Source organism: Delphinus delphis, chromosome 1, assembly GCF_949987515.2.
Source record: "Delphinus delphis chromosome 1, mDelDel1.2, whole genome shotgun sequence".
Classification (NCBI taxonomy): domain Eukaryota; kingdom Metazoa; phylum Chordata; class Mammalia; order Artiodactyla; family Delphinidae; genus Delphinus; species Delphinus delphis.
The window spans coordinates 6,783,875-6,796,248 of record NC_082683.1 but is presented as its reverse complement, the minus strand read 5'-3'; the positions used below and the strand labels follow the sequence as shown (position 1 = coordinate 6,796,248).

General features: G+C 49.9%; 1 protein-coding gene across 3 annotated transcripts in view; it reads left to right on the top strand.

The window, feature by feature from the left end:
* The window catches only part of LOC132436927 (solute carrier family 2, facilitated glucose transporter member 5), a 58,634-nt gene that overhangs the window by 31,318 nt on the left and 14,942 nt on the right, over positions 1 to 12,374 (top strand). For 2 of the 3 annotated variants that reach the window (XM_060030168.1, XM_060030082.1), the window contains exon 1: positions 5,231 to 5,263. The exons of the other annotated variant lie outside the window; for it this stretch is intronic. In XM_060030168.1, coding sequence (XP_059886151.1) covers positions 5,231 to 5,263 — 33 coding nt within the window. Of the gene's footprint in view, positions 1 to 5,230; positions 5,264 to 12,374 lie in introns of those variants that run through there. 3 annotated transcript variants of the gene reach the window in all.

The window sequence follows — 12,374 nt, the reverse complement described above, 5'->3', positions numbered from 1 at the left end:
TTTCATGGAAAGTCCAGGCAGTGGTCTGGGCAGGAGCAGCACTTTGAAGGGGAAGGAACCCAAGCTCCTTCCATCTCCTTGCTCTGTCCTGTGTGGCCTCAACCTGTGGCCCAAGCTGGTGGCACCCGTATTCCAGGCAGCAGGATGGCAAAAGGAACAAAGAAGAGAGAAAGGTTCTTACAAGCCAGTACGCGACACCTTCACATACGTCGCTTTAGATAGAACTTGTCGTATGTCCCTGCCAACCGCAAGGGTGATGGGAAACCTAGTCTTTCCTTTGGGCAGCCTCAGGTCCTGCCCCAAATTCTATTACTAGAAGGACTGGGCAAATGGATTTGAGGATGGGTTGGGGGAGCCGCAGCAGTCTGTACAATAGAGGCCCACGACAAAACTTTAAAATTCCAGAACATTCCTAGGAGAGATGAGACCAAGAGTGACTTAAAGTCCTGGTATCATCTGGTCTCAGAATGATGCCGGAAACTCGGTATCTGTGGTAGTGCCAAATCTCGGAGAGTTTTGGATGAAGTAGAAAAGAATGGCTTTACTGCTTTGCCAGGCAAAGGGGGACACAGTGGGCTCGTGCCCCTCACAAACTATATGTCCCAACCCGGGAGGATTTGGTGAGGAGTTTTATAGCTATAGTTCAAGGATGGGGTTGCTGATAAGATTAGGGTGTGTGCAGAGCCTGTACTCCTTTAATCTGGTCTCAGGTAATCTGATGAGCTTCTGTGGTTCCTTTAATCTGGCCTCATGTGGTCTTCTTGAAAAGCTTCTCTGGAATGAAGAATGCTGACATCTTCCATTTGTTGGGGGTTTTAGTTCCATAAAGAGCTTAAAGATATTGTCATGTGCATCCCTGGAGGCAGAACCAGGACCTGCCCCAAGGCTGCACTATTGTTTCTTGGGTGTTCCTCCCTTGTCTCTGCATCCCCTCCCTTCCCTGATTGGCAACTGTTCAAATCTGCCCTTTGGAACTGAGGGACGGTCATGGAGGCTGGAGTCTGTTCCCTACAAAACAAGAAAGGGGGGGGACAGAAAGGCTTCCGTGCCCAAGAGCACCACAGGGTCCTGCTCGGTTTCAAGAACAGCCCAGGGATTTGCCGACCTGCTTTGTGATGCTAATTCAACAGCTTACATCCTGGTTAAATTTTCCTATACAAACTTTTTTTTTTAATTCTGAAAAGCTTCATTTTCAGATAGACCATTTTTATTTTTTGTTTTATTTTAAAAGTGATACAAAAATCCTCTTAATTGCCCTTGGTGTCAGTCACCTAGTTTTGTCAGTTTTACAACCTAAATGTCTCTCAGATGCATTTGCTTCTCTAATCTCTGCCACCACGCAGGTCCAAGTCACTGGCATATTTCACTTGCTCTGCAGCAAAGAACACCTCCCTCTCCTCTTCCCCAAATCCACTGGTCTCTTGTCCCCTCATCAGTTCTCCTCTAGGCAGCCACAGTAAACTTTTCAAAACACAAATCTGGTCACCCTCCACCCTCTAAGGCCTTCTTTCTGCTCCTAGAACAAAAATGAAGCTCCTTCACATGGTCTATAGGTGCTAAATACAGTCTGGCCCTGCCTACCTCCCCAGCCTCCTTCTCCGTCCAGCCTTCCTTTCTGCTTTGTGCTCTTCAGCTACACTGATTGCAATTTCTCTTGTACCACAGGACCTTGGCACATACTATTCCCTATCTGGAAGGCTGTCTCCACCACCCCATCCCCACCCCACCCCCCTTTGCTTAGGTAAGCTCTATTCATCCTTCCTTCCCATCTCAGCTCAAACTCACTTTTTTTTTGTTTTGTTTTGTTTTTTTTGCGGTCCGCGGGCCTCTCACTGTTGTGGCCTCTCCCGTTGCGGAGCACAGGCGCCGGACGCGCAGGCTCAGCGGCCATGGCTCACGGTCCTAGCCGCTCCGCGGCATGTGGGATCTTCCCGGACCGGGGCACGAACCCGTGTCCCCTGCATCGGCAGGCGGACTCTCAACTACTGCGCCACCAGGGAAGCCCCAAGCTCACTTTTTTAGGAAAGCCTTCCCTGACCAGCCCCTCAACTCCCTTCTTTAGAGTTCTTTTGTAGTTATAAATTCATCAGTGTATTTATGACTGAATTCTGCTTTCTTAACTGGAGTCTAAGCTGCTTGAGGACAAGGCTTTTTTTTCTTTTTTGCACCCTGTTGTATCCCCCCTCAGGACAGTAGTAGACTCAGTACATACAAATGTAAATATATGCTAGGATTGAAACCATTCCTAATCTCACATCCCAGAATAACCACTGTTTTCAGATTCTGATAAGTCTTCTAAAATCCTGTGCTAACATATTTACATTTTATGTTAATAATAACGTTTAATAGTAATAATATATGTTAATAATAATGATTTGGGAATTGAGATCTGGGACCCAAATCTTCACGTCAGAATCCTTGACAAGCAAGGATCTTAGCAAGCACTTTCCCCACTGTGACAGGTTAGGGTGGACCTAACACACAGCCCTCGAAGAAAGAGGAAAACTAGCTTTGGGTCCTTTTCTCCCTCAAGTATAAAATCCTAATATAATTTCCCTGTAATGAATCAAACTGTATGGAAGATGGGAAAGAGAAAGTCAGGAACGCCCTGGCAGAATGCGGGTCTGGTCACTTTCCTTTGACTTTAAAAGTGATTCTTTGGCTCTCAACAGAGGTAGTTTCAAGCACAGGTCCGTTTCTTGGAAACATTAGTACGTGTTCCTGTGACACACCTTGGCCTGCTATGTGCAATTAACCAAAATATCCTTGGGTTAATCAGTGTTGTTTATTATTGTCATTTTAAACCCCAAGGCAAAAATAGGTTTCAACTGGCAGGTCCCCTTCCTAGTGCAGGCAGGACAGAGACAAGGGCAGGGTGGGGAGGGCGAGGGCCAGAGATGGGACACCCTGTTCCTCCCCGCCCCCGTTTTCAGCTCCCGCGGGTAAGAAGTAAACGTGGAAAGTTCACAAAACCAAAAAGACACTTGCAGTGGGCGAGCCCGGCCCACACACCTCAGGTCGGCCTGACGCTAGGGTCCTGCAAGACCCCAGCAGGGACAGTCCCTGCCTCGGACCAGTGGGCCACTCCCTATTCTGAGCCCCCAGATCCCTGGGCGCCCAAAGGACCCCCTTCCCCCAAGGGCCTAAAGGCGGCCTGAGACCCCGAGGCTGCTGTGCCCGGGTCCCGGGGCCTGGAAGGACCGGGCAGGGGACACAGAGGACTTGGGTGGGGACAGTCCCCGAGCTCTGGGCCCACTCCCGACCGTTCCCGGCCCTCCGGGGCCCCCAGGTGCCCTCCCTGGCCCCCAGGTACCCTCCTTCGGTGTCTACTGGCCGCCGCGGGGCTCGAGGGTCCCGGGCTGAGGAGGCCGCGGGCAGGGTTGAGGGGAACCCGGGGCAGGGGCGAGGGGACAGCGCCCCACGGCCCAGCATCCCGGCGGCCTCCCCGCCGCGTTCTCTCCGCTCGCGCTGCGCTCCCGCCGCTGAGGCGTTGGTGACGCCGAGGCTGTACCTGCGCTGCCCCGGGGCCGCCGAGCCAGATACTGCGGCTCCCCCCTCCCCTCCCCCTCCCCCTCCCTCCCCTCCCCCTCCCCCTCCCTCCCCTCCCCCTCCCCCTCCCTCCCCTCCCCCTCCCCCTCCCTCCCCTCCCCCTCCCCTCCCCTCCGCGGGACAGGAGAGCCCCCTCCGGCCCAGGCCGGGCCACCGGCTCCTCCCACCACCTCCACTCCAGGTGGGAGGTCGAGGCCGGGGGAGGGGAGGTCTGCATCGGCCGACACCAGCCCCATCTCTCAGCTTTCAGCTCCCCAGGGAGCGAAGTGGAAGCTCTGGGCCTAGAAGTGGTTCTCTTGATTTCCTCTGGACCTGGCAATGACCCATGGTGGCAAACTTCTGACAGCTCTTTTTGCTTTCCCAACCTGTCCCCTTCCCTTCACCCCCCCCACCCCTCTCCCGCCCGCCGCCCCGCAACTAAAGTGCATTTTCTTTGGAGAATTTTTCAAAACTCTTTGAAATAATTGGGAACCTCTGGTCTTGCCAAACCTCAGTGGGAAATCATGGTATTAGGGCTGTGACCCAGGAGAAAAAGGACAGGAAATGAAGTTAGAGAAAGGAAACGGTCAGTCCCGCCCCCCACTGCTCCCAACACCTCCCTATCCCCCCAAACCCCCCCCCCCACGTGAATGGGGAAGCAGGGACCAACACACACACACACACACACACACACACACACACACACACACACACACACACGCTGTCACCTTCCTCTCAGCCTCCCACACAGAGACACCTGATGACAATTCCCGAGTTTGGCACTGATGCCAAGACCAGTGCCCGACACACAGTGGACCCCCAGTTAACTGTCATTTGAAGGTGAACAGGGGAAGATGTGACTACATTAACTGGATTTGCGCCACAGCAAATAAAACAGGGAACGTGTCCTGTAAAGATGAAAGCCCATCGGCTTTGCGAGCCTGCCCTGGATTTTGGCCACTTGACCTGGTGTGGTGGCCGCATGGCAGCCGCACACGTGCTGAGCACAGGGGGCCGACAGGGGCCTGGCCACGCATGGAGGACCCAGACGAGCAGCTGTGACTCACTTTCCCTGCCCTGCAGATAAAGGGATTTGAAATATTTACTGCTTTTGCAATAGTGATGATTACACGGAAAATCTCATCTCTAGGCGACTCTGAGTTCCTTAAAAAGGAAAATAAACTTTCTGAGAAAAGTGTTGCGTGGTAGTTTGGGCAAAAGCCGACTTCCTAGTGGAGAGATTTGGCTGCAGGCTTCCTGCCAGGGACCACTCCTGAGAAGCCTCTAATGACCCCATCTCCTGCCCCCATGTTACCTGCTGTGTTGTAGGGTCACTGGAACCTGCTGCTTTCCATGTGTTTGTGACGGAAATAACCCTTCCAGTCACTCACCACGAGCCTGACTTTCGCAGTAAGGAAATACCGCAGACTGTCCCAATCGGGAAGGCACTGCGCCTGCAGTCCCTGGGGGGTGCCCACTTGCTGAGTTAGACCCCAGACATCTCCCTTAAAAGAAGAAGCGAAAACGAGACAAACCTCTGGGTTCCCGAAAGGGTTATTCTGCCTTAGCCCGCCTATAAAAATGCTATTGGCTGTTACCTGGCTTGGCCAAAGTACAGCCAGAATGTCTTCTCTCGCCATTCAGTGCATTTGTTATTTGGGCTGAAAGGAAATAAGCAGGACCCTGCGCTTCCAGAGCAAAGATGGAGCAAGAGGACGCAGTCAGGAGGGAAGGGGTAAGTTTGCTGTCCAGACAGCAAGCGGCAGCCCCACGGCAGGGCCTGTTCGGCGTTGCTGGGGATGCCCTTCGGAGCTCTGTGCACGGCGAGGACCACTGGGGCGCCTGCGCCTCAGAGCTCACCCAGCAGCTGGACTTTCACAGGCACTCGAGAGAGGAGACATTTGGACATATTGAGATTTAGAGGTTCTTTGGGCTGGAACCGAAATGATGAGACTCAAAGGAAGAGTTTGTCACAACTTCCCTCACCGTAAGAACTTGAGGTGAAGGGCTTCGGAAACCAGCAACAAAATCCTTACAGTAGGGCCTGTGAGAGTTTTTTGATTTGTTTTGATTTTCGCTTCAGGGCATTTTCACTAACCTTTTCAGCAGGTGAAGAACTAAGCCAGTACGAAAAGAAGATAGAAAAGATGTTGCAGGATTTGAATTGAACTCAGATCTGTAGCAGAGGTTCCCTCCCTTTTAGATAATCAGAATCCTTTTCTTTTAGAGACGAAAGATTTTTCTGCACCTCTTCCCACCCACCCTTGCCCTTCATATAATTGCTGTTGTACTTTTAGAGTCTTTTTTTAAATAAATTTTTTAAATTTTTATTTATTTATTTTTTTGCTGCGTTGGGTCTTCGTTGCTGCGCACGGGCTTTCTCTAGTTGCGGCGAGCGGGGGCTACTCTTCGTTGCGATGCAGGGGCTTCTCATTGCGGTGGCTTCTCTTGTTGCAGAGCACGGTCTCTAGGCGCGCGGGCTTCAGTAGTTGCAGCATGCAGGCTCAGTAGTTGTGGCACACGGGCTTAGTTGCTCCACGGCATGTGGGATCTTCCCGGACCAGGGCTCGAACCCGTGTCCCCTGCATTGGCAGGCGGATTCTTAACCACTGCGCCACCAGGGAAGTCCTAGAGTCTTTTGATTGAGGAAAATGCATAAGGACAGAAAGGTAACATAAATTTATTAACACTTTTAAGAAATTTGCATTTTATTCATCACAACAGCAACTGCTTATATTGATGGGGGAGGTACTTATTTGTGCAAATTATTATTTATTCAGTCGTGGACAGGAGAGCCTTGCCGTAGACAGGTTGGGTCCATGCTCTGTAGCTCACAGATTAAGGACAGGTCTGAGAGGTAGAAGTACCTGGGATCCATTCCTGCTCCATCCTATTCTAGCTGTGGGAACTTGGGCAAGTTATTTAACTGTTCTGTGCCTTGGTTTTCTCACCTATAAAATGGGAATAATAACCATACCACCTCAGAGGGATGCTGGAACAAGTAAATGAGATCATGGGTGTAAATTACCTGGCACAGAGTGGATCCCCCATAAGTGTTATTATTTTGTGACCATCCTTTAGAGCAGAGCACTATTGACTTTGGGGGCCGGATAGTTCTTGGCCATGGGGGGCCGGCCTGGGTGTTGTAGAATGTTGAGAAGCATCCCTGGTGTCTACTCACTAGATGCCAGTAGCACGCTCGCCCATGAGATTGCCTGCTTTAGAGATTACTGCATCACTCCACAGGGATTGTCTTGTGGACTTCATGACAACAAGAACATGTTAGGTCAAATGTTATCGCCTCTACGTTATAGAAAACGAGCTGTGAGGTAATAAGAACTCAGGGATTTGGGGGTCAGGGGGGCCCTGGTCTGGTCTGTGCCGTCTCTTCAAAAGAAGTGCACCGCCCAGCTGTGCCCCCAGGTGGGGCTGCAAAAGAACAGAAACACCCTGCGTGGTGGTCCCTGAAAACGCACGATACATTTTGAAAGGAGATGATTCAACGGTCACGTGCAAAAGATATGGGCTGATCACAGCCACCTGCTCCTGCAGTCCCCCAAGGAAGGGGGCCTCCTCCAGGGATCCATCCAGGGGGATGCAGGCTGCCCCTTCCCAGGTGCCTGAGGGCAGACCTGGCCCTTTGGGTGAATATACGCCGGGTGTCCCAGGAGACGTCAAAACAGAACTATTCCAGTGGTGACTGTAAAAGAACCTTCAAACCACAAAGTAAAGCCAAGGAGGGATTTAGGAGCTGAGTGGAAGCGGGGCGGCAGCTCAGACCACAGAGGCTGGGCTGCCCAGGGGCCGCGCAGGGCTGGTGGGGAGGGCCTGGCTGGCTGTCCCCTGGTGGCTGTGTGACCACGGCCTCACTGGACTTTGGGTTCCTCATATGTAAAGAGAAAAGACATGAATCTGGTGGGCATCAAGGACTTTCCGCCGGGAAAAAGGACTCTTGGCCTGAAAGAAACAAGATGATTAGAAAACCATGCCAAAATGCTTTGGAAAGTGAAAACAGAATTTTTCGTGGAGTGTCTCCACCACCAACTAGTTGAGTGTCGTTGAGCTACTAACTTCCCGTCTGGGTCCTCACTGTTAATAATTAATATTGATAGCAAACCGTGATATAGTGTGTAATGCTTGGAGTGTGTACCACCACGAGCCAGCTGCGGGCCTGTTTCACATATATGAACTCACTTATGCCCCGTATCAGTCCTGTGAGGAAGGCAGTATCATTGTCCCCATTGTACAGATGAAGGAGCCAAGACACAGAGAGGTTTAGTAGCTGGCCCTAGGCCACACAGCCAGCAGCAGGAGAGGCAGGATGCAACCCCTTGCTCTTGGGCTGCAGTGGCCACGCTGTAAACCCCCCGCAGCGACAACACCTGGCCCCTCCAGCTCTAAAATGTTATGACGTTTGTCTCTCCTCTCTCCCCTCGTCACTCGGACCTCAAGGAATGTTTGTGAAACTTTGGGTTCATTCCATAGTGTGATAGAGTGACTTACAGTGTTAATAATTCATAGGGACTCACTTTTCCAGGCATATTTGCATTCTGACTGGAGACGCCTGACAAAGAAAAGTCTGAGACTGAGAGTGTCTCTCTGGTGGTAGAGAGAGAAACTGGAGACAAATTCCTAAGAGAGAAATGGTTTGGGTGGGGCCTTCTTCCCAGAGAGCTTGAATCACACCCTGTCAGAAGGCTAGCCCTGAAGGTGGCTGCTTCACTGAAGTCTCAGAATGTTCTCAGCATTTTGAAAAACAGGAAGCCAGTTTACCTTGGGCATGAGGGATTTGGTTCCTAGTTTTTCTCAAAAGCACAGTTCATAGTCCCGGCTTCCCTTGGCCTCTGAGGAGGGTCCCCTCTCATGTCTTGAGGCCACTGAGCCATTTGTCATTTTCAATAAGATGATCGGAGACCTGGACATCCTCCCTCATGCCCTAATCCTGCCCAGTACCAAATTCTTTTTTTTCCCCTCTTGGAAAGGAAAGAAAAGGAAAAGAGGAGAAAGAAAAAGAAAGCTTAAGCCCTGAATTTCTCTTACATGCCTTTTTTATATAGTAACTTTATTGAGACTATAACTCCCAGACCATACAATTCACCCCTTTAAAGTATATAATTCAATATCTATTCACAGAGTTGTGTATCCATCACCACAATCAATTTTAGAACATTTTCGTCACCCCTAAAAGAAACCCCCTACCCACTGGCAGTCACTCCGCATTTCCCCGCATCTCCTCCTCTTCTCCCCCAGCCCTGGGCAATCGCTGATTTATCTCTGTCTCTGTGGATCTGCCTATTGTGAACATTTCACATCGATGGAACCAGGTGGTCTTCTGTGACTGGCTTCTTTCACGTAGCTTGTGTTCAAGGTTCATCCACTTGGTAGCGAGTATCAGTGCTTCATTCCTTTTCATGGCCAAATAATATTCCATTGCATGAATAGCCCACATTCTGCTTATCAGTTCATCAGCTCATAGACATTTGGGTTGTTTCCGCTTTTTGGTTATGATGAAAATGCTGCCATGAACATTTGTGATCAAGTTTGCATGAATATGTGTTTTCATTCTCTTGGGTATATACCTAGGAGTGGAATTGCTGGGTCATATGTTTACGCTGTGTTTAACTTTTTGAGGAACTGCCGGCCTCTTTTCCGAAGTGGCTGCACCATTCTACAATCCCATAAGCAATGTGAGAGGGTCCCAATTTTCTCAACATCCTCCTAAACACATTTACCTGTCTTGTTGGTTTTAACCATCCTAATGAGTGAGAAGTGGTATCACGTTGTGGTTTTGATTTCCATTTTTCTCAAGGGGTACCGAATCCCTTGATTTTACTTCCTAAATAGTCCTCAAAGCTGGTACCTCTTGCTCCCCTGCCTCAGCCACTACCCTACCCGGGCCCCCATCCTCTCTCAGTCACTTTCCTGACTCCCCTCTTTAACCACTTCTGTGGATTTTCTTCATAAAACTTACTCCAGTTCTAGTTTCATTATTAAATTATTAGGAAGTTTTAAAAACATGTCTGTCTTTCCCATTGGACCACAGTCTTCTTGAGGGCAGCTGTTTTGCTCACTGGACTACAGCATGGTACACAGATCATAGACAGCTGTCAATAAATATGCAATGCAACGTTTATTGCACCGTCCATGAAAAAAATTAATCAACGGTCAATCTAAGAAAGAAAGGAAATTTTTATTCGACCCAACTTGAGGATTATAACCTGGCAGCCAGTCTTTCAGAAAGCTCTGAGGGGGCTTCCCTGGTGGCGCAGTGGTTGAGAGTCCGCCTGCTGATGCAGGGGATGCGGGTTCGTGCCCCGGTCTGGGAAGATCCCACATGCCGCAGAGCGGCTGGGCCCGTGAGCCATGGCTGCTGAGCCTGAGCGTCTGGAGCCTGTGCTCCACAACGGGAGAGGCCACAACAGTGAGAGGCCCGCGTACCGCAAAAAAAAAAAAAAAAAAAAAGAAAGCTCTTAGGACTGTTCTTCCTGTTAGAAGTCAGAGCACAGTTATATAATTTTTGAGACGAAGTGTTATACATCAAAGTAACATATGACAGTTTACATAGTCTAACAAGGTGAGTAGTGAGTTATTGTGGCCCCTTACAGGATTGGGAAAGGAATGTTATCTCCTAAGGATTTAGCTTGCTGGTGCCAGGAGGGTATTGTTGTTGTTGTTCTTTTCTTTTTTTGTGTGAGTAGGCATTCCTGTGTCTTCTAAGGGGATCTAGTTAATGTGTAATGCATATGCTTAATGCACACTAAAGGAGAGGGGATAGTAGCTCAAATGGCAGAGAAAATTTTATGTTAAATTTTTCTTTTCCTGCCTTAAAAATAATTTTGTTTCATAAGAATGAAGGCATTTGGACCAGCAAGGTCGGTAAGAACTTGAGAACTTACCCAGAATGTCTTTGCTATTTCCACAAAGGGTGAGCCCTGATTCCTACGGGTCCTTAGAATGTGCCTATGGCTTGAATTCAAGGAGGAAGCCAAGGAATAGAAGTTGAATTATGTGCTCTAGGCTTAGACACTCTACAGCGTGAGGTCTCTGATAATTTTTGCTAGAATTCCATAAAAGCAGTCAGAGAGCTGGCTATCCACGTACCTGGCAGGATCCCCCCAGTCTGGGCCATGAGGCCCGGGACACCAGCCAGCTCCCCCACTGAGCTTTGCTAAGGACTTCAAACCTTAGGACCCATCAAAGCAGAATGTTGGAGTTGCACCTGCAGTATGAATGAAGCCTGGTGCATTTATAGTTTATCATTTACTGGGAAGGGAATTAGAAGAGGAGAAATTTTAATCAACTTTTTTTTTCCTTCCTCACCTCCTTCCCTCCCCTCCTTCCTTCCTCCCTTCCACCAAATCAAGCAATAGGACAGCTATAGGGCAGGGATCTTTGTTTTCTTCTCCACTATATCCCTAGTAGCTAGAACCTAGAACCATGGCTGGCTCACAGTGGGTGCTCAATGTGTGAATGAATGAATGAATGAATACCTAGAGCACTTCAGGAGGTGAAGTGTAACATGGTTGGCCCTATGCTACCTCCTGGGTGGGGTTTTGGGGGTGGGGTGGGTATGCCTACTTGTGTACCCCCTGCCTTTAGAAAACACGGTGTAGCAACAGCCCTGGAACCCACCTCCCCTCCTGGGCACCATCCCCTGCTCCCCCTACTTCTGTCACCTGCTGCCCCCTGGCCCGAGGGGGTGGTGGGGCCTGAGGAGAGACTGGAAACCAGAGCCCGCTGCTCCTAGGCTGCCTTGTCTGTGGCTCTTATCATCTTTACCAGAAACTTCCTGTGAATTAAGCATTTGTTAATTATTTGGTGGAAGAGGTGAGACGGGCAAAGTTTCACTTGCGGTTCTGCTCTTGACCAGGACTCCTGCGGGTCCTGCACCTGCTCTGCGGGGTCGGGGAGGGGGTCACTAGCTCAGCAGTCCCCACCGGGCATGAGGCGAGGCCCAGGTGCCCACTGTTTCTCTGCCTGTCCTGCTCCTACTTGCCTCTCTCAAGAGGTTCCCCCTTAGATTCGGGGGGATGCTGCCCAGGGGAGACATGAGGACCTCAGCTCGCCACCAGAGGGGCTGAGCCTCATGTGATGGGGACCTCGGTTGTAGTACAGGACGAAGGGCGTCAGTGGTGGGTTCAGAGAGCCCAGGCCCACCCCAGTCAGTGGATTCACCTCCACAGCTAGACGCTTCCATAATGAATCCTTGCAATAACTCCGAGAGGTGTTACTATCCTAACGCTAAAGATAAGGAAACTGAGGATCACAGAAATTAAGCCAGAAAGTGGCAGTGAGCAAATTCAAACTGAGATCCATAGATTCTAAGAGCAAAGCTCTTTCCACTTTTATTTTTCTCCCAATTTTCATTCTTTTACTAATGAATTCCCACGTGTCATTAAAGATTGTCTTAAATGAGTGTTCAGTTACCCAGGTGTCAAAGGGGATATCGTCACAGGATGTGTGTGTTTTAAGAGTCCCCAGAAGTCTATATTTAAATATTTCTTTCACCATGCCTTCTGCCTCTTAGAGCAACAGTCCAGAGGCTAAAGGAAGTTAATCAGTGGCCCTAAAAAATTTAAAATTTTCACATTTTCTCTCTGACTTTTTGGGGGGTTTGTGTTTGCAGCAGTGCCTGAGTGCATTTGCTGCAATCAGCAGAGGCAGTCCCGCGCAGGAATGTCGCAGGAGCAGCTCAGACATTAGGTGGTGTGTTGGAGGGGGTGACCCTTCGGTTTTGTTGAGACCCAGTGATTCTCAACCAGGGGCGATTCCCCACCTGCCCCCAGGGACATTTAGCCATGTCTGGAGACATTTAGGTTGTCCCAGATGGGGTGAGGTGTGTCTCT